Source organism: Talpa occidentalis, unplaced genomic scaffold, assembly GCF_014898055.3.
Source record: "Talpa occidentalis isolate TD23 unplaced genomic scaffold, MPIMG_talOcc4v2.1 talOcc4.6, whole genome shotgun sequence".
NCBI lineage: Eukaryota > Metazoa > Chordata > Mammalia > Eulipotyphla > Talpidae > Talpa > Talpa occidentalis.
The window spans coordinates 57,209,835-57,236,691 of NW_023604972.1; the positions used below are offsets into that span (position 1 = coordinate 57,209,835).

At 36.1% G+C, this 26,857-nt stretch overlaps 1 protein-coding gene across 1 annotated transcript in view; it reads left to right on the forward strand.

Annotated features, from left to right (window-relative positions):
• The window catches only part of CCSER1 (coiled-coil serine rich protein 1), a 714,838-nt gene that overhangs the window by 417,258 nt on the left and 270,723 nt on the right, over nt 1-26,857 (forward strand). The window contains exon 6 of the mRNA XM_054688053.1: nt 16,231-16,438. Within this exon, the coding sequence (XP_054544028.1) occupies nt 16,231-16,438 (208 nt within the window). The remainder of the gene's footprint in view (nt 1-16,230; nt 16,439-26,857) is intronic.

Genomic DNA, 26,857 nt, shown 5'->3' on the forward strand with positions numbered 1-26,857 from the left:
TCCATGTCCTCACCAACATTTGCTATTTCCATTCTTTTTAATATCAGCCATTCTCAGAGATGTAAAGTGATATTTTATTGAAGATTTGATATGCATTTCCCTTATAATAGTGATGTTGTACTATTTTTTTCCTGTGTTTTATAGACCATCTGAATATTTTCTTTAGAGAACTGCCTATTTAGATATTTCCCCATTTTTTGATTAGGTTATTGTTTTGTCGTTGGGTTGTGTATATTGATTTTGGAAGCTGACCACTTGTCAGATGGTGGTGTGCAGGTATCTTTTCCTAGTCTGTAGGTCGCCTTTTTCTTTTTCTGGTTGTGTCTTTTGAGGCACAAAAGCTTGTAGTTGATTTTTTGACTTCATTTATTTTTTGCTTTTGTGTCTGTTGTTATCATGTTGTGTCCCAAAATAAATCTCTGCTCTGGATGTCCAGGAGTGTATTATCCATATATAATTTTAAGTACTTTATGGTTTTAGGTATTTTATCGAAGTTTTTGATCCATTTTAAGTAGATTATTGTGTATGGGGTGAAGTAAGGATCTAGTTTATTTTTATTTTCCCTCCTTCCCTTCCTCCCTTACTCCTTCTCTTCCTTCACCGTGTACAGAAGTTTACCATTCTCCTTTGTATAGTGGCAGATCTTTTGTCAAAGATTAACTGTTCACCTTTATGTGGCTTTATTTTTGGGCTCTCTATTCCATTGTGATTTTTTTTTTTTGCCAATATCATATTGCTTTGATTACTGTTGCCCTGAATATAGTTTCAACTCAGGGGTTTTGCTATACCTCCATTTTCTTCTTTTATTTGAAGATGGATTTACCAAGTTGGGATATCTTATGGCTGCATACAAATTCAGAAATTGTTTGTTTTATTTCCTTGGAAAAATGTGATTGTAATGCTAGTAGGTATTGTGTTGGACCTATAAATTTCTTTAGGTAATCTGTCCATTTTAATAATATTTATGCTTATAGCTCATAAAAATGGAATAGCTTTCAATGTTGTTGTGTCTAAGTTTAGTTCCTTTAACGTTATCTCATAGTTTCAGTGTAGAAGCTAGTTTCAGTGTAGAAACTAGTTTCAGTGTAGAAACTTTATCTCCTACATTAAGTTTATTCCCAGATATTTAATTCTTTTTTTGGTGCAGTAGTAAATATAGATAGATAGATAGATCTATCTATCTATCTATCTATCTATCTATCTATCTATCTATCTATCTATATATAAATTCCTCTTCTAATTCATTGCTTATAATAAAACACAATGATTTTGTGTAAAAATTTTGTATCCTGCTACTTTATTTATGTATTATTAACAGTTAATTTTCACGGAGTCTTTTGGATTTTCTTTGTATATTTTCATGTCTTCTGTGAATAATGATAGTTTAAATTCTTTTCAAATTTGGATTCCTTTTATGCTCTATTCTTACCTAATTTCTCAGAATAGGACTGCCAGTACTTGGTTGAACAGTATTGTTGAAAGTGAATATCCTTACCTTTCGGAAAATGGTTTCAGTTTTTCACCATTGAGAATAACATTTGTGGGTTTGTCACATATGGCCTTTATTATGTTAAGATGTTTCATTTAATCCCATTTTATGTATATAATAGTTATTTTTTATCATAAATGGGTGTTAAATCTTGGCACATGATTTTTTGTCACCTATTGAAATGATCATGTAATTTTTATATTTCTATTTGTTGATCTGGTAAATGCCATTGATGGATTTAGATATGTTGACCCAAACTTACATCCATGGAAAGAAACCAAAAGATTATTTTCTTAATATATTGCTGGGTTTATTTTGCTAACATTTTCTTGAGAGTTTTTGCATCTTTATTCATGACATATATAGCTTATCATTTTATTCTTTTGTGCTGTACTTGTTTGGTTTTTGATCAAGGTTGTTGGTCTTATAAAATATGTTTGGAACCTCTCCATCCTTTTCAAATTTTTTGAAGTGTTTGAGTAGAATATGTGTTAGTTCCTTTTTGAAGATTGGCAGAATCACAAAAGAAGTTGTATGTGTTGCTGGGCTTTTGTTCTAGGGGGAGACTTGATTTCTCTTTCAATTTATGTGATTCTGATGGGTCTGGCTGAGCTGTCCAACTTATCCCGGTTCATATTGAAAGCTTGTATATGTCTAAAAATTTCTCCATTTCTTCTAGATAGTCTGGTTTGTTTGCATGTAAATGTTTATAGTAGATTCATATGATTCTTTGTTTTACTACAGTATCTATTGTAATTTTGCCCTCTTTCATTTTCATTTTTATTTTCTCTGTTCTTTTTTAGAACTCTAGGTAATATTTTTTTCACTTCTCCACCATAGTTCATTTGAAACCCTCCCAATTGTTCCCCAGATCTACACTCCTCATCTGGAATCTTGTATTTGCAGTCTGTTTTCAAAGATTAATTTCAATTTATTTGTTTCTTTGTTTATTATTTATATTTTCTTCTTCCAATTTATTTATTTTGCTTAGCATGATTACCTCCGGCTCCATATATATTGTTGCAAATGGTAAGATTTCATCTTTTTTAATAGTTGAGTAGTATTCCATTGTGAATATATGTAATATGTATTCTTTACTCATTTTTCTGTCATTGTGCACATAGTTTTTTTTTCCTCATAATTTAACAGTTAAATATAGTGCTGCAGTGAATATAAGATTGCATATATCGGGGCCTCCCCTGGTGGCACAGCGGTTGGGTGCTGGGCTGCAAAGCTGCCTGCAGCCTCTGCAGCGCAGGTTGGATCTCTGGCCACGGTGAGGGTCCCACATGGCGCGCAGACCTCTCCTGCCGTGCCCGCTGTTCCCCTCAGCAGTGTATTTCGTTGTTCTACCTGTTCTGTTCCCTGCTCTGGCTCTGGTGAATTCTCTCACCCTCTCGTGCTTCTGACTGTACCCAGTGCTTGTATAAATAAATAAATAAATAAATCTTAAAAAAAAAAAAAAGATTGCATGTATCCCTTCAAATAGGATTTTTTTTTTTTTGTATTATTTGATAGATAATGAGGAATGGAATTGCTGAATCGTATGGCAGACCAACATTTATAGTTTTGGAAATATTCATACTGTTTTCTGAAGGGGCTGTACAGTTCTACATTCCCACCAATAGTGTATGGAAGATCTTTTTCATCCACAATCTCATCAAATTTGTTGTTTCTGTTTATTGTGATATGAGCAGTAAGGTGTTAGTTGTATATATTGTGGTATTCCTTTGCATTTCCCTGATAAAATAATGATGAAAATTTTTGCTTCACTGGTATGAATACCCTTGATCATGATGTATAATCCTTTTAATTTGGTGGTGAGCTGAATTTTCTAAGATTTTGTTGAGGATTCTGCACTTATGTTCATCAGGGATGTCGGTTTGTAGTTTTTGGCTTGATGTATGTGTATGTGCATGTGTGTGTGAATGTGTGTGTGATGTCCTTCTCTGCTTTTTGTATCAGAGTATTGTCCTTATAAAATATACTTAGAAGCATGCCCTCTTCAACTTTTTGGAACACTTAACCATGCAAGTGGAAGAACATAAGCGAATATCCTGAGAAAGGATGAAATTTGACACATTTTAAGCTGAATAAAGGCCAGTGTGATTAGAACTCCCCCCCTAAAAGTAGACAGTGTCATGGTATGTAAGACAGTTGCTATGTCATGGATGACATTTTGGTTATGTTAAATCACTTAGATTTCCACTTGACTTTCCTCACATCATATGTAGTATAAAATTTTCTGTTAGATATATATTCATACCTAAATGTAAAGTATTAACAACTTCTTATAACAACTACGCTACCGTGAAGGGATGTATGTTGGTTTTAACCCTTTCAGAACTGTTGTTAAATATACAATAATAAAACAAATTAAATAATAATAAAATAAATTAAATTAAATAAATTAAATAAAACAAATTAAATAACAAATTAAATAATAAAGCAAACCAGTTAGCTTAATCATATATATAGAATCGTTTGTGTGTGTATAATATCTTATATATGTACATACACACATATATTTTTGTGTGAAGCTAGTTTCTTTTTTCATAAAGATTTATTTATTTATGCATATGAGAACTGGGTTACAGATTAGAGGTACAGGGAGTAAGAGGATTCACCAGATACAGAATGAGGAACAGATCAAGCAGACTGACTGAAATACAATGCTGAGGGGAGCAACAGTTGAGACAGGTGATGTCTGCTGCGCCATGTGGGGTAGCTCCCTGGCCGGCCTGGTATTGAACTTCTGCTGCAGAGGCTGCTGATAGTTTCACAATGCAGTGTTTTAACCACTTGTGCCACCAGGGAGGCCCCCGAGTGGCTAGTTCCTTTTTTTTTTTTAGTTTTTAGTTTTTGTAATCATTTTACTTTGTCAAATTATCAGCTATATTACACATAATTACCTCTGGTTCTTTCCATGTTGCTGTAAATGGCAGCATTTCAGCATTCCTTATGACTGAGTAGTATTCCATAGTACGGATACACCTCATCTTCTTGATCCAATCATCCATTTGCAGACACTTAGGTTGCTTTCATGTCCTAGCTATTGTAAATAATGCAGCAATAAACATTGTCGACCTTGGTAGCCTAGGAGACCCCCAAGGACCCATATAATTTTTGAGCTGGTGGTTTCACGTTCTTTTGGATAGATGTCCAAGGGTTGGATTGGTGGGTCATACTGTATTTCCTTTGTTAGTATTTCAAGGTAAATATAGATCACTTTTCATAATGGTTGCACCAGTTTACATTTCCATCAACAGTGTAATAGGGCTCCTCTTTCTCCACATCCTCTCTAGCACTTGTTGGAGGTCTTTTTAATATATGTCATTCTTTATTTTATATTATTTTTTTTAAATTTTTTACAACATTGTTCATTTTTTAAAAGATTTTCTTTTTTAAAGATTTATTTATATATTTATTTATATAAGCACTAGGTACAGTCAGAAGCGTGGGAGGGTGAGAGAATTCACCAGAGCCAGAAGGGAGAGCAGAACAGGCAGACTGATGAAATACACTGCTGAGGGGAGCAGTGGGGGTGGCAGGAGAGGTCTGTGCGCCATGTGGGACCCTCACCTGTGGCTAGGGATCGAAGAGGCGCTGCAGAAGCTGTGGGCAGCTTCCCAACCCAGCGCTCAACCACTGCGCCACCGGGGAGGCCCAAGATTTATTTATTTATGCCTACAAGAGCTGGGGTGCAGGCCAGAGATGTGGGAGATGAGAGGATTCATCAGAGACAGTGGGGAACAGAACAGGGACATTGACTGAAGTACACTGCTGAGGGGAACAGCGGGCAAGTCAGGAGAGGTCTCCTGCACCATGTGGGTTGCTCCATGGCTTGCTGAGGATCAAACTCATGCTGCAGAGGCTGTGGACCACCTCATAGTGCAGTGTTTAACCCCTTGCGCCACCAGGGAGGCCCATCATTGTTCAATTTTAAACAATATTTTCTTCCTCCAGTCCCTCAGGTGTAGTCCCCATAGAATTTCCTTCACCAGTGTACCTGTGCACCATCACCTCAGTGCCCTGTGCTACCATCCCTCCCTCTGATTTCTCGCACGCCTCCTCCCCTGCAATATGTCTCTGATTTATAATTGTCTATTTTTGCTTTGTTGTGTTTTGTACTGTTACTATTTTTTCACATTGATGTCTTATTTGGTTTCCCTATATTCTTGCTATAAGTGAAACCATCCAATATTTTTCTTTTTCCTTCTGGCTTATTTCACTGAGGATAATTCCCTCTAGTTCCATTCATGTTGCTTTGAATGGCATCTTTTTTTTTTTTTTGATTGCTGAATAATATTCTGTTGTGTATATATGCAACATCTTCTTGATCCAATCATCTATTTTTGGGCATTTGGGTTGTTTCCAGGTTTTACCTATTTAAATAGGCATATGAAAAAATGTTCAACATCCCTTATAATTAGGGAAATGCAAATTAAAACCACACTGAGATACCATCTCACACAATAAGAATGGCACATATCAAAAAACCGGCAACAACAAATGTTAGCGAGGATGTGGTGAAAAAGGAACTCTCCCACATTGCTGGTGGGAGTGCAAACTGGTCCAACCACTATGGAAAGCTGTCTGGAGGTTACTCAGTCTACTAAAAATGGAGCTACCATACAACCTGGCAATTCCACTACTAGGGATCTACTCAATGGGCACAAAAACATTGATTCAAAAGAACATCCATGTACCTGTATTTATTGCAGCACTATTTACAATAGGTAAAACCTGGAAACAACCCAAGTGGCCAGATTCTTAAGCAGAAATTTTTATGAGGTAGGTTCTGGGATGCCAGTTCTTTAACATAGATTTATACATTTGTGCTTGTCTTAGAATTATTCAAGCTAGGATTCAATTTACCATAAATAACCGGGACCTTTTTGAAATGAGGTTCAAATTATAGTTCATTCCCCAAAGTATGCTTTTTTTAAAATTCTATTATTTTTTTTTTCCTACAAATATACATAATGAAGCTCTGGAAAATGGTTATATGTATATGTGTATTTCTTATGCCTGACAAGTAGTGATTATTTTTGATTTTCCATTCCTTGTAAATCAATTTAGAAATCATAGTCACATTATAAAGTTTAGATCACTGAGATCCCTATGGCCACAGATATTCACTATAATGAAAAATGTCAGTAAACTAAATGAGAAACTCCTATGACAGGTAAAAGCAAAAATAAGTCACAAGGATAAAGATAAATATCAGATTGTTTCACTTATATGTGGAATATAGAAAAAACAAAAAAAGAGAGTCAGACAAAGACAAAACTTGAAAGCTGAATATAGATATGAGACATCTATGAGGGAGAAGGAGAGAGAGAAAGAACAGGGTGAGGTAAGAACTCTAGGGAATATTATGATGGACTGTGGTTCCTTTGGTGGTCAGAGAACTATGGTGACAACACCTGAAAGGAAAATCATATATTGTCCAAAACTTAAATTAAAAAAAAAAATAACTAAATAAATAAAAATTCTACTGCCGGTAAAAATAAAGCACCAGTCCTTTGCAACTGACATGTTCTTGTATTGTGTTATTTATTTTGTCCACTGGAAGTTTTCAATTATTGGAAGAGTACATGTATGTGGGAAGAAAAATTTCTCACTATCAAGGTGATAACTATTATTAGGAAAATCAAGAAAATATGGATTTATTTTCTCTCCAAGTTAAGGAAAAATCCTATAATCAATCTAGACTTTATGTTATGATATATATTTTCTCTTTAACTTGTCTGTCATACTGAAATAAAATTGTAGCAGAATTTTTAAACTATCTTTGTAGAAAATTCCTTATGCAAAATAAGTCCCAATGATAAAATTATAGAGTCATTTTCCATATAAATTTAAGATAAATGTTTTAAATACCAGTTGAAAATCTCAAGTTTCTCAAGTTGAAACACTCATGAATGCAGTTCATGCGGCATTTTTGAGTTTTGATATTAATCTTACTCAAAATCTTCAATATTTCGGTACTTATGAATAGAGAGAGACTTTTCTCTAAATGTAACTAACTTTAAATTACAAAGATTTGTAAGTTACATTTGTAAGGAAGCAAGTATACGTATTGCTTCATTTTTTTTTTTCCCCAGTAGTTACATTGATTAATGAAACAAAGTATCTGGCTTATCTCTTTTTTTTTTAAGATTCATTTATTTATTTGTTTGTTTGTTTGTTTGTTTATTTATTTATACAAGCACTGGGTACAGTTAGAAGCGCAGGAGGGTGAGAGAATTCACCAGAGCCAGAGCGGGGAGCAGAGCAGGCAGAAGGACAGAAGTACACTGCTGAGGGGAGCAGCGGGTGGCAGGAGAGGTCTGCATGCCATGGGGGACCCTCCTCTGGTGGCCGGGGAGCAACCGGGGATTGAACCCGCGCTTCAGAGGCTTCGCAGCCCAGCTCTCAAATGCTGAGCCACTGGGGAGGCCCCCCTTTTTTTATGAGTTATGGAACTCTTTTTTTGGATATAAAGCCCATTTTTCAGTTTTCTGAAACTACAGGAATTCAGAGTATTGGCATATGGCTAGATGGCTCCAGTGCATACATTGTATTATCTATTAAACTCTGCTAATGTAGGAACAGGAAATGCCCTGAACCAAACTCTACCCTGCCAGGTTTATTATTGACTGTTTATGCTAAAGGAAACTATTGCTCCATTTTAGACATTTTTCTCATTAAAACCTACACGGAAGGGCTATTTTAGATGATGATATCCTGAGAGAATTATTTTTTAGCTCAGTAAGAGTCTAATGTAAAATTTAAATACTAATTTTCCAAATATTTAGCAATTATATATACCAGGTACCGATCAATGAGAAATACAATGGCCATCATGATATGACCGCCCAGGTTTATTTAGCTGAATCTTAGTCCTGTTTATTTATTTTTAAAGATTTATTTATACATAGAAGAACTGGGGTACAAGCCAGAGGTGTGGGGGATGAGAGGAGTCACCAGAGACAGAGTGGGGAGCCAAACAGACTGATCTACTGAAATACACTGCGGAGGGGAGCAACAGGCGAGTCAGGAGAGGTCTGCTGCACCATGTAGGCAGCTCCGTGGCTGGGGATCGAACACATGTAGCAGTGACTGTGTATAGCTTCATAGACTGCATAGGCTGTGTCTTAACCCTTTGTGCCACCCTGAATCTTAGTCCTGTTTAATAGGTCACTTCAATAACTTCCTCAATTTAAGACTTTTTTTTTAAAGATTTATTTATTGATTTATACAAGCACTGGGTACAGTCAGAAGCGCGGGAGGGTGAGAGAATTCACCAGAGCCAGAGTGGAGAGCAGAACAGGCAGACTGACGAAGTACACTGCTGAGGGGAGCAGCGGGCGGCAGGAAAGTTCTGTGCGCCATGTGGGACCCTCACCCAGTGATCGGGGATCTAACCGGTGCTGCAGAGGCTGTGGGCAGCTTCTCAACCCAGTGTTCAACAGCTGCGCCATGAGGGAGGCCCAACTTAAGAACAGTTTTGATTGTTGTGGTTTTGGTAGAAGAACTATTTTTCATGTAGGAAGAAAATACCTTTAAATAGATTTTTTTCATAGATGGAAGCATATTAGTCATTATTTTTTATATCAACTATAAAGATATTAATCACAATAAAACATGAGTTCAGAGACTGAATCCCTTGAATATCTGCAACTTCAGTCACTTTTGGTCTATTAGACACAGTGCAGATATCTTCAATAATTGTGGAAACATGCCAGCATTCTGCAATTAATTTTGCAATTAATAAAACATTCAACATGTTTTTAGCATTGTATATGCTTAGTTTTACTTTTTTTATTGAGGCCACTGGTTTGAAATATTATATACAATTCAGATATATAGGTTCATACCATTTCACATAAAACTTACCACACCACAACTACCACCATGGTGTCCATATTCTTTCCACCCTAGTCCATTGTGCCTCCTGACCCTTTATTCTATCACTCCTGCCAATCACTTTGAAAGTCGCAATTTTATACTCAGATTTCTAGGGCTTATTTTTTTTTAAAGACTTATTTATACAAGAACTGGAGTACAGGCCAGAGGCATGGGAGGATGATAGAATTCACTAGAGACAGAATGGGGAGCAGAACAGCAGACTGATTGAAATACACTGCTGAGGGGAGAAGAGGGTGAGGCAGGAGAGGTCTGCTGTGCCATGTAGGTATCTCCCTGGCTGGATGGGAATAGAACCCGTGCTGAAGAGGCTGTGGACAGCTTCGCAGCACTGTGCTCAACCTGCTGCGCCACTGGGGAGGCCCTTTGTTGGTTTGGTTTTGAGTAAACATTTTTCTTTCTCTAGAATCCATATATGAGTGAAACTATCCAGTATTTTTCTTCTTCTGGCTTGTTTCACTTAGCTTAATCCCTGTCCGTTCCATAAATGTTACTGCAAATGCCAAGAGTTCAGTTTTTTTTTTTTTTTTTTTTTTAAAGATTTACTTATTTATTTATACAAGCACTGGGTATGGTCAGAAGCACAGGAGGGTGAGAGAATTCACCAGAGCCAGAGCAGGGAGCAGAGCAGGCAGAAGGACCGAAGTACACTGCTGAGGGGAGCAGCGGGCGGCAGGAGAGGTCTGCGCGCCATGTGGGACCCTCCTCTGGTGGCCGGGGAGCAGCCGGGGATCGAACCGGCGCTGCAGAGGCTGCGGGCAGCTTTGCAACCCAGCGCTCAACCGCTGCGCCACCGGGGAGGCCCCGATGTTTTCTTTTATGTATTGTATAGTTTCAGGTCTTATATGAAAGTCTATTACTTCTGAGGTAATTTATGTATATTATGTACACTATTTAATAGAATATAAACAGGATTGTTTTCTTCATTTTTTCTCTCTCAGTTCTTTGTATGTAGGATTGCCATTGATTTTTGCAAATTAATTTGTAGCATGCCAATTTACTGTACTGATTTATAATTTCTCATAGTTTATTTAGTGAAATATTTAGGATTTCCTGTGTATATTATCATGCTATGAGAAAATTACTTCTCTTTCCTAATCTGGGTTCCTTTTATATCATTCTCTTGCTAAATTGTGCTAACTAGGACTGCTGTATAATGTTGAATGGGAGCTTGTTTGGAGGTTCTAGCAGGGGAGCACAGTTACCCGTATACCCTTGACCGAAGACCAGTCCATCTCTATTCAGGGAAGGCCGTCCTCTTCGACCGAGCGTGCAGCTTCGGGAGGGGACGCACATGGAGCAGTGAGGGAGGAAGGCGACACCCGCCTAGCCAGCCAGATCAGCCGAATCAACCCTGGAGATCAATGGGGTGACAGTTGTTGCAGCCAGATTGCCCTCACATCATGTACAATGTTGAATGACAGTGGTTAAAATGGAGGTCATTATTATATAGCAGATCTTTGGGGAGAAGCTGTTAGTTTTTCACCCTTTACTGAGATGTTAGGTGAGGGTTCATTATATAGGGTGTCTGTTATGTTTAGATGTGTTTATCCCCATTTTTGAGAGTATTTCATATAAATAGATGTAGAATCTTATCAAAAGCTTTCCCTGTATTTATTTGATTGTATGGTTATATAATTTTATAGTATTTTTATTGATACGATGAATTCCATTGATGAATTTTCAGTTGTTGAACCATCCTTACATGCTTGCAATTTATTGTTGAATTTTGTTTGCCAAGATTTTGTTGAGGATGTTGGCATGTGTATTCATCAGGTATATTATCCTATAGTTTTCATGTGTTTTCTTTGTTTAGTTTTAGTAATAGGGTAATATTGGCTTCATAAAATGTGTGTGGATGCATATCCTCTCCCTGATTTTTTATTGGAAATGTTTGAGAGTGAAAGGTATTACTTTGCCTTTGAAGGTTTGTTAGAATTTTCCAGTGAATCAGTCTGGTTTTTGGCATTTGTATTTTGAGAACCTTTTAATTACTCTTTCAATTTCCTTATTTTTAATAGGTCCCATCAGTTTTTCTATTTCTTTCTGAGTTAGCCTTGGAAGATTGTATACTTCTAAAATTTTGTTCATTTCTCCTAGATTATCCTGTTTATGAGTAAAAATGATATTCATGGTAGTCTCTTATGAGTTCCTTTTTTTTTTTTTTTTTTTAAGAGTGTATTTGTTTATTTATACAAGTACTGGGTACAGTCAGATGCGCGGGAAGGTGAGAGAATTCACCAGAGCCAGACACGGGAGCAGAACAGGTAGACTGACGGAAATACACTACTGAGGAGAGCAGCGGGAACAGCAGGAGAGGTCAGCGCGCCATGTGGGACCCTCGCCACTGGCTGGGAATCGAACCCACGCTGTGGAGGCTGCGGGCAGTTTTGCAGCCCAGTCCTCAACCATTGCGCCACCAGGGAGGCCCTATTTTTTTTTTTTTTTGATCTTTTTTTTCCAAAGTTTTTTCTATTATTATTATTATTATTATTATTTTATACAATAACCAAGGTATAGGCCAGACGTGCGGGAGGGTGAGAGGATTCACCCAAGACAGAACAGGGAACAGAACAAGCAGACTGAGCAAAGTACACTGTTGAGGGGAGCAGTAGGAGAGACAGGAGAGGACTACCTCGCCATGTGGTTATCTCAGTGGCCGGCAGGGATTGAACTGGCACTGCAGAGGCTGCGGACAGCTTCACAGTGCTGCACTCAACCACCTGTACCACCAGGGAGGCCCTGATTTTCTATTATTTCTGAAATGTCTGTTTATACTTTTCTGCTTTCATTCCTGATTCTACTTATTAGGACTTTTTCCTTTTTCTTTCTTAACAATAAGTTTCTATTGTGCTTATTTTTCAAAGAACATGCACTAGTTTGAGTCATCTTTTGAATTATTTGGATTCTATTTTGTTTACTTCTATTCTAATTTTTATTTCCCCCCTCTATTGTTTTTTCTTCTTTTTCATAATATGTAAGGTGATACTATTTTTTGAGTTCTTTCTCATTTCTTGATATGGTCCTGTATTTCTGTATTTTTTTTTAATGTCCTATAGGTTCCAGTAATTCATGTCTTCATTTTCATTTCTCTCTGGACATATTTTTTAATTTCTTTTATTTCCATACTGACCAAATAATTATTTAATTGTATTTTGTTTAGTCTCTGTATATTAGAAGTTTTCCTTTTTGTGTGTGTGTGTCTCATTTATAGTTTGATATTGTGATGAGAGACGATACTTGGCATATTTTCATTCTTCAGCAGTTTATTGACATTGATTTGTGATCCAGCATGTGTTATATCCTGGGGAATCTTCCATGTGCACTTGAGCAGATTGTATACTCTGCTTTTGGTGGGTGCAGTGCCCTATATGTCTATATTAAATCCATATGTTTTAATTCCTGGTATAAGGCTATGTTTCCTTGTTGGTTTTCCAGGGTTATCTATACACTGATAAGATAGATAAGACACCAACAAATATTGTGGTTTTGCTATTGTTTGTTTTCAAGGTTGTTTATAAGTGTCTACATATATTTTATGCTCCTTCATTTGGTGCATATGCATTAATGAATGTTATGTCATTCTCATGTAATATTCCTTTAATCATTATATACTGTTAATCTTGTATCATTTTTTTATTTTTTAAGATTTATTTATTTATTTATTTGTTTGTTTGTTTGTTTATTTTATTTATTTATACAAGCACTGGGTACAGTCAGAAGCGCGGGAGGGTGAGAGAATTCACCAAAGCCAGAATTGGGAGCAGAGCAGGCAGACTGACGAAGTACACTGCTGAGGGGAGCAGTGGGCAGCGGGAGAGGTGTGTGCGCCATGTGTGACTCTCCTCCGGTGGCCAGGGAGCAGCTGGGGATCGAACCGGCGCTGCAGAGGCTGCGGGCAGCTTCACAACCCAGCGCGCAACCGCTGCACCACCGGGGAGGCCCTCTTGTATCATTTTTTAAAGCTAGAAGTCTATTTTATCTGATAATGTGTGGCCATCCTTCCTCTTTTAATATAATTTCGGTTCCATTTGCTTTTAGGATTGTTCTCCAAACTTTCATTTTGTTTTGTTTTTTTTTGTGTGTTCCAGTGTTTATTTTGAGTCTATGTTTATATTTGGAACTCAAATGGGTCCCCTGGAAACAACAGAAAGTTGGGTTTTCCTTTGTGATCTAAAATACCACATTGTACCTTTGGATTCAGGAACTCAGTCCATTTATATTTTGAGCAATGTTCATATATGTATGTCTGTTACTGCCAGTAGCAATGGCAGGTAGAACCAATTTTATTATCTATTTCAGTTTTTATCTCAATATAAATATAGATTTTTTTTCAATATTTTTTATAGGTGAGTTGTAGTGTTGGAAAACCCTTTCAGATTCTGAGCGTCTTTTTTTCCACTTACATCTTCCTTTCTTAGAGGAAAGTTTTCAGAATAGAGGTTTTCTTGGCCAGTAGTTTTTCAGTGTAATTATTTTTAATGCAGCATTCGATTTTCTTTTTGCTTTCAGAGAGTTTTCTCAGAGTGGCCTGATGAAAGCTTAATTAGAGTACCTTATTGGTTACATGTTTTTTAACCTTAGTCATCTTCATTATTTTTTTCTTTATTTTTAATTCTTGGATGTTCCAGGAATATGTTTCGGTGTAATTCTGACAACATTTATATAATGAGATGCTCTTTGATGTTCATGGACTTGTATATTCAATTCCTTTTTCAGTGTTGGGTTGTTTCCCTCAGTTGCTTTGGATTTCTTCATTTTGACTTCTGTATACAATGATAGGAAGATGAAATCCTACTTGCCTTTGAGGTCAGATTCTGGAAAGTTGTTCTCTACATGTGATCCCATATTTATGTGATGTCTCAAGAGTTTTGTGTCTTTCCTTTTACCACTTTACTGCTTTATTTTTTTAATTTATTTTTTTATTTATTTATACAAGCACTGGGTACAGTCAGAAACATGGGAGGGTGTGAGAATTCACCAGAGCCAGAGTGGGGAACAGAACAGGCAGACCAATGAAATACACTGTTGAGGGGAGCAGCGGGCGGCAGGAGAGGTCTGCGCACCATGTGGGACCCTCGCTGGCGGCCTGGGCCGAACCTGCGCTGCTAAGGCCATGGGCAGCCTCTCAACCGCAGTGCTCAACTGCTGCGCCAGCAGGGGAGGCCCCACTTTACTGCTTTAGATTTCCCTTTTCTATACATATCTGTAGGAGTAACTTAGAAATTTGCAATACGACTTCTTTTTCCAGTAGGAGAAGATGAGTTATAGTTTTGGAAAACTCCTTTAGCTTCTGCTTGTCTTAGAATATCTTTTTTTCCCTCCCTCATGTCTTTCCTTATTTTCTTAAATTATTTATTTTGTCAGACTAATTAAAACTTAAACTTGATAAATTTTTTAAAAGTCTTATACAATTAAAACAATACTACCCATACTGTTTAGTTGTTAGTTTTGTTTATTTGTTTTTTTGCTTGTTTTTGTTTTGTTTTACTTTCTAGCTTGATTTATGATTTTTGGCTTTTCCGGGTTTCCATGTATCTAGAGATCCAATTTTGAAGCTGCTGTGTCAGTTGTTGGGTGGTAGGAGTTGGAAAATCTGGCTCCTATCTGTCAATATCCTTCCTCTCTGGGGTTCCAGACCTTAATCTGAAATGTTTGTCCTTTTCGTAGACGTTACAAGGTCAGTACTCGTCCCACGGGTTGAGGGCAGGAAGTGTTTCTCAATATTCCTTGTTCTTTTAGCTGAAGATCCAGCCAACTGGAAGCACCCTACTTTTTCTACACTATTTCCCATCATCCAGTGGTGTTTGCCCCCACACCTTTCTGCTTTTCCCTACCAGTGATTCCAGGCTAAATGGCAATGTGTTGGTTTGTGTAGCAATCTCCCATCCTGACTACAGCCACCAGATATTTCTCCTACCCAACTCATGTTTAAAGAAATATGAATCTCCTCTATGTCCCTTCTTGAGTGGTCCATGATGGTCTCTGATGTCCGGGAAGTGTTCTAGTTTTGCCCCAAGACACGGGACCCTCTGAGTTTAGTGTCCTTCTGGGTAACTTTCAGATTATCCTCCTGTGATTGAACATTATACTGGCTTGTTTTCTTCTAAATGAATATATGTAGTCCATTCTTAACTAACCCAAGATGGAATAGAACCACAATTTGTTACTGTTAAATTAGAATCTATATAACTTCTATATATTCCTAAAACTGATCTTAGAACTTCACAATAATATGCTTTCTAAAAGCTTTGTCATTCTTCATAGAGATTTATACACTTGAATGTACAAATGTATTCAAACATATCACAGTCTAGCTAAAGAAATTATAAAAATTTTGTTGTATTGTAAGACTGCTGGGAAAGTTTTAACTGTGATTAGAAGCCTATAATGCATAACTCTTCACCTTGCAGAAAAGTTTCTGTGTACAAATGAGTTGTACACAAAGAAATGTGTTTCACTTTCACTCATTGTTGAATTCTGCCAGGTTAGTTCCAACTTAAGCTTGATAAATTTTTGAAAATTCTTATACAATTAAAACAATACTATCCATACCATGATTTAAAATTTTATACTCCATGTCATATAGTATAAAAATACTAAAACAGAAGCCTTTAAGAATGACTACATAGTTTACAAGTGGAACCAATTATGACATTTAAAATATATTTTAAAAGTGAAAACATAAATGATATTTTGTATAATAGTGGAGATGTTTTGTTTTCCCAATTGTTTTTATTTACTCACTGCTGACATGGATCAACATCTTTGAAAACAGTATATTGAATATGCTACATTGTAAATTTTCTTCATTTTTTTCTTATTAGGAACCTTTCCCTGAAATTGACAAAAGACATTGATCAGGAAGCCAGATGTTCCCATATCAGTAGAATGCCCAGCAGCCCCTCCACAGATTGGTCCTTACAAGGTGTGGAAGAAAATGGAGGCCTAGACTCCTTGCCATTCAGACTGATGTTGCAGGATTGCACAGCTGTCAAGGCGTTATTATTAAAGATGAAAAGAGTTCTTCAAGAGGTATGATTACTCTAAGATTAATATTTTTTAGCTCTGGTAGTTTTTGAATGTTGCAAACCTGATTAGACTCAGATTCTGTCAGTAATTAAACATGACATTGGACAACGTTGAGGTATCCTCCTGGTTTAACATTTCTCACAGGTCAAATGAAATATTTGGAATTCTGCCATTTTTTTTAAGATTTATTTATTTATTTATACAAGCACAGGGTACAGTCAGAAGTGCAGGAGGGTGAGAGAATTCACCAGAGCCAGAGCGGAGAACAGAACAGGCAGACTGACTAAATACACTGCTGAGGGGAGCAGCAGGCATGGCAGGAGAGGTCTGTACGCCATGTGGGACCCTCGCCGGCTGCCGGGGATTGAACCGGTGCTACAGAGGCTGCGGGCAGCTTCGCTGCCCAGTGCTCAACCACTGCACCACCAGGGGAGGCCCTGGAATTCTGCTTATTAAGGTACCCTTCAACTCTAAAATTCCAAGATTCCATCAAAGAATTAGAAAAAAATAAGTAAATTGACACCAACCTGGGGAAAGTCAGGTAAAGAGAAATGGACAACAGCTATTAAGTTATATTCAGGTGTTATTTTAAAGCTATTGAGAGATGTATTAGATGAATTCCAGTCATATAAACTTTAAAGCTATTGAAGTTTTTTTCTATATGATAGCATAAAAATGGTGTATTTAGTAACTTTTGTTCCAATAAAAATCAATCTAGAATAATTTAAGTTGAATATTTCACTGATTTTGCTTGTTGAATTTAGTTGTCCTACACAGCTGATGATGAGTCAGATTGTGAACTAGTCAGGAAAATGCTTAATTGTTTCTTTTACCCTTATCTAAATATTGGTTATTCCTTAAGATTCAAGTTTGTTATGATTTCATTTTTATAATCACAACAGTTCATTTTTTTGAGGATTTCTATAAAAATTGTACATGTTAATATTATCGTATAGATATATTAAGAGGCATCAACTTTTTCAAATTCTTTCTTCTAGTATGTGTGAATTCAGGACAGCAGCCTGAAATACATGACACCTTATCTGTTGACCTCTTATTATATTCCACTTACATTCAGTTGACTTCTCTTTATTGATAAGATATATTAATAAGGTGACAATGGAAAAATCTTGTACTTTAGAATGAATAGCATTATGACAACCACTTACAATAATGATTATTGATATCTGCTTCTCTAACACTTTTATAGTAACAATAATGCTAGTAGTCACCACAGTAGGCCAAAATGGCATAGGGAAGAAAGTGGGAATTAAAGAGAAATGATACTCATGGACTATTGAGGACATCCATTTATGTGTTCTAATCAGCTTTTAGGAGCAAAATCTGGAAGAGATATCTGGTATAACCACACCAGTTTATATCACCAGGGTGGTCGTCTCTGTTTAGAATCTGTGCAGTTGTATACAAGAACAGTGTCTTGTATTTGATCACTGTTAGAATTTCAAGAATTGTGTGAGCTGTCAGTTAAGCACATATATAAAAATGTAAATTAAATATAGTTATAATGAGCAAGATATATTTTTAAACCTTTTATCAGCACTTAGATCTCATAATTTCCTAATTTATTATATTTTACTATTTACTAAACTTGTGAACTTATTTATTAGATAAATATTAAAACTTATAAATATTAAAACTTATAAATATTAAAACTTATTCAGAAATAGTATATATAGCTATTGAACCCATTTCACAACTATAGATTCACATAGTCATTTTGGTAGCTTGAAATCAACCACTGAAGAGTATCATGACACAGGAATTGTAAACACTGCAAATTAGGGCATTTAATATTTTTTGAGTCAGTTGACCAGTGCTCTTTTATAGGTATGACAATATGGTTTCTAAATTGACAGAAAAGTGTTTTCCTGATCATGTGGAGTCTCCCTGACCTTTGACTTAGCATGTAATATGTGTTCTTTGTAAAAGGCAAACTTTTATATGGCAGCTGTTATATAAAAAGGTATTAATCTTAAAGTCTGTAACATTCAACTATTCAGCATTTTACCTCTCTCTTTGGTCAGGATTTTAATTAAAATAATCAATGCAAGTAAAAGGGATAAGAACTGCCAAGAGGCTTTCATAAGGTAGTTAATTTTATAATTTAAAAATATTCAGTGATATTCACTGTAGAGTCAGTGTTCAGAAATATATTGAGATTGCTTTTATATTTCCATCTGATTAGCTTCACTAAAGAGTATTTGACAAAACTGAAGAGAATTAATTTGAAAGAAATTATACATTGAGTAATAATTACATATGTTTATTAAGTCCATTTAGAGAGCTTGGGATATTATTCTGCATTGTCAACAAGAAAAATAATATTATATGATTAGCATGTACAGCTATTCTACTAATAAGATATTCTTAGTAGATGCCCTTTAATAATATAGTTTATTGATATTTTTCCTATGCCAAGAATTTTCAGACTGTAATACAAATTTTGCTACTGAAATTGAGTTTAATAGCAACTATTCAGCTTAGGTTACCTTGTTAACTTAGTACCTTATTAATATAGAAACATAATGCTATCTCAATCTTCTCATTCCCTGGGGGGGGGGAAAGGGATAGGATTCATTCACTCACCAGAAAAATCTTACACTTTTTACTTATGAAATTGTGAAAAAAAAAATTATCTTCCCTACCTTTGCTTCCACCCCATACCTTCCCTTGCGGTAGCCTCAGTTCCACAGTCAGATTTCAAGATGTGTTTTTTTTTGTTGTTGTTGTTCTATTCCTTTCATTTGTCTTTATATAACACATATGCACATATGAGTGGAATCATTTGTATTTGTCTCTTTTTTTTTGAAGCAACATTCCTATATATAAAATTTAAAATAATGAAGTCAAAGGAAACTTTTGGTCAAGCTTATTCAAGAGTGCCTTAGAATTGGGAGTAATTGCTAGGTGGCTAGAAGGATATCTATATCAATTCAATCACTAATAGATTACTTTCCTAAAATTTCCAAAGCTGATTAAAGTTATAGAGCATTAGGAACTATTTCATTGGCAATTCTACGTGGCATTTTAAGTAATTTGCATTTCATACGAACTTGTCTATATAGTCGATATTGTCTATACTGCTAAATACTATATTAATAATAATAAATTAATTAATATAGTTATTATGTTCCACTTATATTACTTTATTTTTTAAAGATTGATTTGTTAATGCATACAAGAACTGGGGTGTAAGCCAGAGGTGTAGGGGATGAGAGGATTCACCAGAGAGAGTAGAGAGCAGAACAGGCAGATCTATTGTAATACACTGCTAAGGGAAGCAGTGAGTGAGACAGGAGAGGTCTGCTGTACCATGTGGGTTAGCTCCCTGGCTGGCTGGGATCGAACTCCTACTGCAGTGGCTAGTGACAGCTTGATAGCACTGTCTTTAACGTGTGCACCACCAGGAAGGCCTCCCACTTATATTACTTTAAAGTTACATTTAACTATTACTTCTTACTAACATTTTTTGCAAGTCATCATATGCCTGAAATGTTTTACTGTTTTTATTATTGACTAAGTACTTTAGATCCTATTAAAATTATAAATCTTACTAGTTCATTGCAAATATTATTCTTGTTTACTGTTAACTAGTATTGTATTATTATTTTTCTAATCTCTGTCTTTAGTATAAAATTTTCATCATTTAGCTTATTCTGACTATTTACAATTCTCATTTTTTCCTGTCACGATAAAAATATAAATAATAACTAACTTGGGCCTCCCTTGTGGCACAGTGGGTTGGGTGCAGCACTGTGAGACTGTCTGCAACCTCCGTGTTGCCAGTTCAATTCCCGGCCTTCCAGGGAGATTCCCACATGGCGAGGCAGATCTCTCCTGTCTCTCCCGCTGCTCCCCTCAGTAGGGTATTTCGGTGCTTCTGCCTGTTCTGCTCCCTGCTCTGTCTCTAGTGGATTCTCTCACCCTCCTGTGCCTCTGGCCTGTACCCCAGTGCTTGCATAAATAAATAAATCTTTAAAAAATAATAACTAACTTAAACATTATGAATCATATTTGTTGTGCTAATATATAATATGAACTTTTAGTAAAATAAAAAATAGGTAGTGAAACACTATATATACATATCTATATAGGTGATTTTGAGCAGTGAATGTAGCAATATATTGTATCTGAATCACCTGGAGTAGGAGCCAGGTCTGGGCTGTAATATCTGGTAAATTGCTCTAAAGATATGCTTCGGTAAGTTTGGTGTTGATATTTTCATGTATTTTTGAAAAGAATCATGTATAAGAATATTGTGTTAGAGTCTGTTTTAAATGTCCTTAAAACCATCCCCTACATAGGGCAATCTCACCCCTAAAACCTTTTCAAATTAGCCTGTAATCTCTCCTTCCATCTGCTTGTACATCTGTGATAGCCCATTTTAATGTTACAACATCATAATCGGTCTTTCTATTTATTGTCTTTTCATCTACCAAACAAGTTTCCTTACTGCAGTCAGGACAGATTTTCTAAAATGAAATTATAATCAAGTCACTCCCATAAATCCTGAAATGTTTTCTAACTGCCCATAGAAGGTCTTCTCTAGATGCTATCTATAGCAGTCTACATTTCCTCTATCATTAAAGCATTTACCCCTTCTCACTGTAATTGTTCATCTTCTCTTTCCCAATGAGAATCTGAAATGCCTAAAGAGAGTGATGTTTTTAACTCTGTTTGCTCAACATAAAATGCATTTAATACTTCTAAATTGCGTGTTAATAAGTAAATGAAAGGCAAATATATTTCATTTAGTTTTCTGCCATTAAATAATTGTTAATGGAATAAATTTTAAACTCAAGTGCCTGATGAAATTAAGATAAATATGTGATAGCATACACAGGAAGTGCAGTTCTGTACCACTAATTAATATGCAATATTATAATTCAATTTCATCTCAATAATTAAAAAAGAATTTGTAGCATACATTTCCCCATTTAAAATATAGACTAGGGCCTCCCCTGGTGGCGCAGGTGGTTGAGTGCCGATCTCTCCTGTCGCGCCCACTGCTCCCCTCAGCAGTGTGTTTCATCAGTCTGCCTATTCTGTTCCCCACTCTGTCTCTGGTGAATTCTTTCACCCTCCCACGCATCTGGCCTGTACCCCAGTTCTTGTATAAATAAATAAATAAATCTAAAAAAAAAAAAAAACAACTATTTAAAAAATTAAATAAAATAAAATAAATATAGAGGGGACACACTGCAAAATTTTCTAGACTTAATTTAAGACTCTTACACATGTTAAAGACTAAGTGGAAGAAATAATTTCCTGAAGTATTCTGTATCTTTACATGGAGTAGATGATTATGATGTTCATAAGGTGTTTTTTTTTACTTTTCCCATATATATTCACTACATTTGAATGTTGAAAATTGGTTTTCCCAAATTATTATTGGAATTTTGTAGGAAAATAATAAAAAAAAATAAATATATCTTACTATATAATCACAACTCGGTAAACCTAATAGTTTTTTAAATATAAAGTAGTTGGTATATAAATCCTATTCCTTTGTATTTGCTTGGGCTAAGACAATCATTTTCATAATGGTGCTTTGTTTAAAACTTAGATCTTAATTTTGAGGTGGATGAAGTGTGAAAAATGTAAATGGACTTTCATACTTGTAATTTTGTCTCTCTCTGAAGATCATTTTATATTAAGATATATGTACATATTCCCAACAACCCCAAACATAAACTTTTTTTTTTTTTAAATTTTAAAAAAGACTCAGTTTGGGGCCTTGGAAATTCTTTTGTCACTTTATTCCTTAGAATTAGTGATAAAAGAAGTAGCTTAAAAAGGGAGGTAAATTATAAACAGTTAATTTATGTCACAAATTCCCATTATCTATAAAAGAAGAAAATGTTTAGTATTTACAGTGATAGTATCTGCTGCAATATTTTCATTTTGCTCATAGTGTTCCTTTATATCACTCTTTTATAATAAAATTGTTTATACTGTATTTAACCAAGACAGATACTGGGGATAGCTTGTAATAAGTTATTTCCAGTGGGATAACTTGTAATAAGCATGTTTATCCAAAGGTATTGGTAACCAGCCCTTCACACCTACCACCAATGTTGTTCTTTTAAATTGAGATATAATTACATATAACAATATATTTGTTTCAAGTATACAACATAATGGTTCATTATTTCTATGTATTTTAAAATGATGGTCCCAACAGTTCTAGTTGACATTTGACAACATACATAGTTACACATTGCTTTTACTTGTGACAAGAACTTTTAGTATCTCTCAGCGATTTTCAAAAATGCAATACTTCATTATTAACTGTAGTTTCCCTGGTGTTAACCGTATCTCAGGACTTGTTTATTTTATGACTGGAATTTTATACTTTTTATCTCTTTTAATTTTTGTAAAGATTTATTTATTTATACATACAAGAACTGGGGTACAGGCCAGAGGCATGGGGGGTGAGAGTATTCACCAGATACAGAGTGGAGAATAGAACAGGTGGATCCACTGAAGTACACTGCTGAGGAGAGCAGCAGGTGAGACAGGAGTGGTTTGCTGTGCCATGTGGGTAGCTCTCTGGCCAGGTATCGAACTCATGCTGCAGTGGCTGCGGATAGCCTCATAGGTTGTGTCTTAACCCTGTGAACCACCAGGGAGGCCCTAAGATTTATTTATTTATGTATACAAGAACTGGGGTACAGGCCAAAGGTGTGGGGGTGTGTGAGAAGATTCACCAGAGACAGAGTGGGAAACAGAACTGGCAGATTGACTGAAATACTCTGCTGAGGGGAGCAGCGGGTGAATCAAGAGAGGTCTGCTGTGCCATGTGTGTAGTTCCCTGGTGAGGGATTAAACTCAGCTGCAGTGGCTGTGGATAGCTTCATAGGTTGTGTCTTAACCCCTTGTGCCACCAGGGAGGCTCTCTTTTACCTTTTTAAAATTATGTTTGGAGGCCTCCCTGGTGACGCAGGATTTAAAGTCTCAGCTCTATCAAGGGATGACCAGCCTTTGTTGATAGAGTTCAATACTTGCCAGGGAGCTGGCACAACAGCCCTCTTCTGTCTTGCCCACTTCTCCCCAAGGCAGTGTTTTTCAGTGGATTTACCTGTTCTGCTCCCCACTCTGACTCTGGTGAGTACTCTTACCCGCCCCCTGTACCTCTGGCCTATACCTCAGTTCTTGTATGCATAAATAAATAAAATCTTAAAAAAAAAGAAAAAGTGTTCATATAATGAGGTGAATTTATTATAATATAGCTAGATAATTAAAAATCTTAGAACCACTATATGTAATTCAATATAATTTACAAACCCAAGTAGTTGACATAAAAATTTGAGTTTGTGATTGAGAGCTCATGTGTTTTTCTTTTGTTAACTACCTTATAGTTTAAAATATTTAATTTTATTATCCCTAAAAATAATTGAAAACTTTAAAAATAATAATTGAAAGGTTTTCAGTGTGAACTTATTTTTATAAATAATCCACAGATACATGACAGAATTGGAAAATTTTAAATGTAAACATTTAATATGATTGGTTGGAATTTTTAAATGTATTTTTAAAGTACATTTCAGTGAAATGGTACCAAGAACTGTCATGATTTAAAACTGACATTTTCCTATCAGCACATTTCAAAAGCAAATGAAAAGCCTATAGAACATGAACTTCAGCAGTGTATAATTACAGAAAGGAAAAGCAGCAGTGAAGAATAATAAAGGATAGTCATGAAAAGCAAGCAATTACGCATGTAAATGTGAATGTAATCTAATTAGACTTTATCTTTATCTTTTGAAAATAGTAAATTACAAGGTTCTGCTATATGCTTTATGGTTGGTTTTTCTTGCACAAAAATGTATTTAATGGGAAATGGGAGAACTGCAAATGCATGAAAACAGCAAATGCAAGAGAACAAGAATGGCTTTCTTAGTACCATGTAGATGTAGACAAACATATTACCATAATCAAAATGATACTTTACTAATGACAAGTAATTTCATCATTGTCATATATTGGTTCTGGCTGAAGGCCTCTCATGAGGTTTCACTTGATGTCAGCCATGACTGCAGTCATACAAGGTTTAACTGGGCTTGATGAACGACTTCCCATAATTCACGTGTCCGGACAGGAGGATACATTTCTTCTCTCTTGGAGACCAGAGCCTCAGCTTTCACCTGGCAATCCTCTTCATTGGCTCATGGCAATTTACTTCCCCAGATTTGCAATCTGAGAGAAAACAAGACAAAATGTATCATCATTGCCTTTTGTAATCTAGTCTTAGCAAAACCTAGTCTTTCATAACCTAGTCTTAACAAAGCATACCACCAGTTGGTCATAAAGAAAAACTTGAATCACTGTGAGAGAGTGCTGTACAAAGGCCTGGATGCTGGGGGTTGGAGCACCTTGTGCCCCTCTTGAGGCCTGCTAATACAGTCCACTCTCTGGCTCCCAGTGATGTGTTCCTCACAATGTAAGGTACACTTATCTCCTCCCAAGGCTATCCAAAGTATCAGTACATTACAGCATCAACTCAAAGTACAGAATCTTATCATGTAAAGAATGTACAGTTGTAGATGAAGTATAGGTACAAAAAAATCAAGTATAATTCTCCATATTTTAGATCTCTTTTGAATCTTATTGGAAATTCATTCCATTAGACTACAAAGTTCACAATATCTTCAAGATAAGTCTCTAATTTGAAATAGCTTATGGACAATACCTATAATGTTCTTTTTTAATTTAATTTTGTTTGGGTAAGAGAATCTGAAAAAAACCCTAAAATTTTCAATAAAAGGCCTTCTTGTCTGACTGAAGTAGGTGCTCTGCTGCACTTCTTTGTGTCTTTTAAGAATAGCTCTTTATCTACTAAAGACAATTCTAAAGTCCTAAAAAATATTTGCATCTTTCTTGGTATAGTTGTTAGGGGGAAAGGATGTCCTGAGCAAACTCCATACAGGCTTTGTGGATGCCACCCCCACTCTATCAAGACACTGGGAACTACAAATCCCGTGATCCCCAAAGGAAGGTTGTAAGGACCTCAGGGTGGAGTTAAGCTGTCATTTTCTCTGTTTGGATATTTAACTGGCCACCTGAGTGGGGGTAGCTCTCTTGGCTTGTGCTCTTGTAAGGGCAGCATTTGGTTTTGGTGGGTCATTTGGGATTCCAGGTCGGCGGAATGGGTAGGACACATTTAAGAATTCATCTCCCTCTTTTCTCCCTGAGTTGTACATTCCCTCATTTCCCCTTCCCTTGTAAATAAACCATTCGTTAGCCTTTTGTGTGTACCTGCAGTTTATGTCCCCTTTAAGCATGCTGGTGAGGACAACCCCTTTTATTTTGGGGTTGCCCTGTAACATAGTTACTGTGTATAGTAACATAGTTACTGTAACATAGTTACTGTGTATCTTCTCACCTTTGCTCATAAAATTATACACTTAACAGGATACCACAGGACATAACTGAAAGCACCTCTGCCAATGCTTCTATTGTTGGAATTTCTGCTCTCCACTTTGGAGAACTATAAATGAGCTATGACCATTATCATACAGTCTAAGGTATGAACTATTGTCAATTCTTGAAAAAAATAGTAAAGCTTAATTTTCCCCTCATTTTTAGGATAATTGAAGTAAAATAAATTAACAATGAAACAGTATGTTCATAATAATAGCAATGGATATCATTTATTCTCCCCGAAGAAAAATCTGATTTAAATCATGGTGAATCTTAGTTTCACTGAATATGCATATTTTTTGTTATGTTTACATAAGGCCTAACTCTTTATGAGACTACAAAATTGATAAGGAAAATAGAGGGGGAGGGAACTATTAATTCCTTTACTCTTTTCCTATATTAGCAATCTTAACTTTCAGAAAACTCTGGGAGAGATTGGAGATGTTAGAGAAAAGTTATTCCCTAACTTCGTTCTCATTTCACTTGGAGAGTCACACTGAAGGACACATTTGAGACTAGTACAAGCCATAGATGTTTGGAATCGTTACAATCTTGGTGTGAATCTCAGTCATGTCTACCATTTAATAACTGATATGAGTTGATTAACTGTTATGTGTCTGTTTTTCCTAATATGCAAGATAACTATCTCACAGGGGTATCTGGACAAGTATAAAAAATATAAAAAGCAGGTTATCACAGTGGAAGTGTGGAGTGAGTACCCATGAAAATGAATTACTGGGCCTCCCCTGGTGGCGCAGGCAGTTGAGTGTAGTGCTGTGAAGCTGTCTGCAGCTTCTGCAGTGCTGGTTCGATCCCTGCCCAGCCAGAGAGGGTCCCACATGGCGCGGCAGACCTCTCCTGTCATGCCGCTGCTCCCCTCAGCAGTGTGTTTCATCAGTCGGCCTGTGCTGTTCCACGCTCTGTCTCTGGTGAATCTTCTCACCCTCCCATGCATCTGGCCTGTACCCCAGTTCTTGT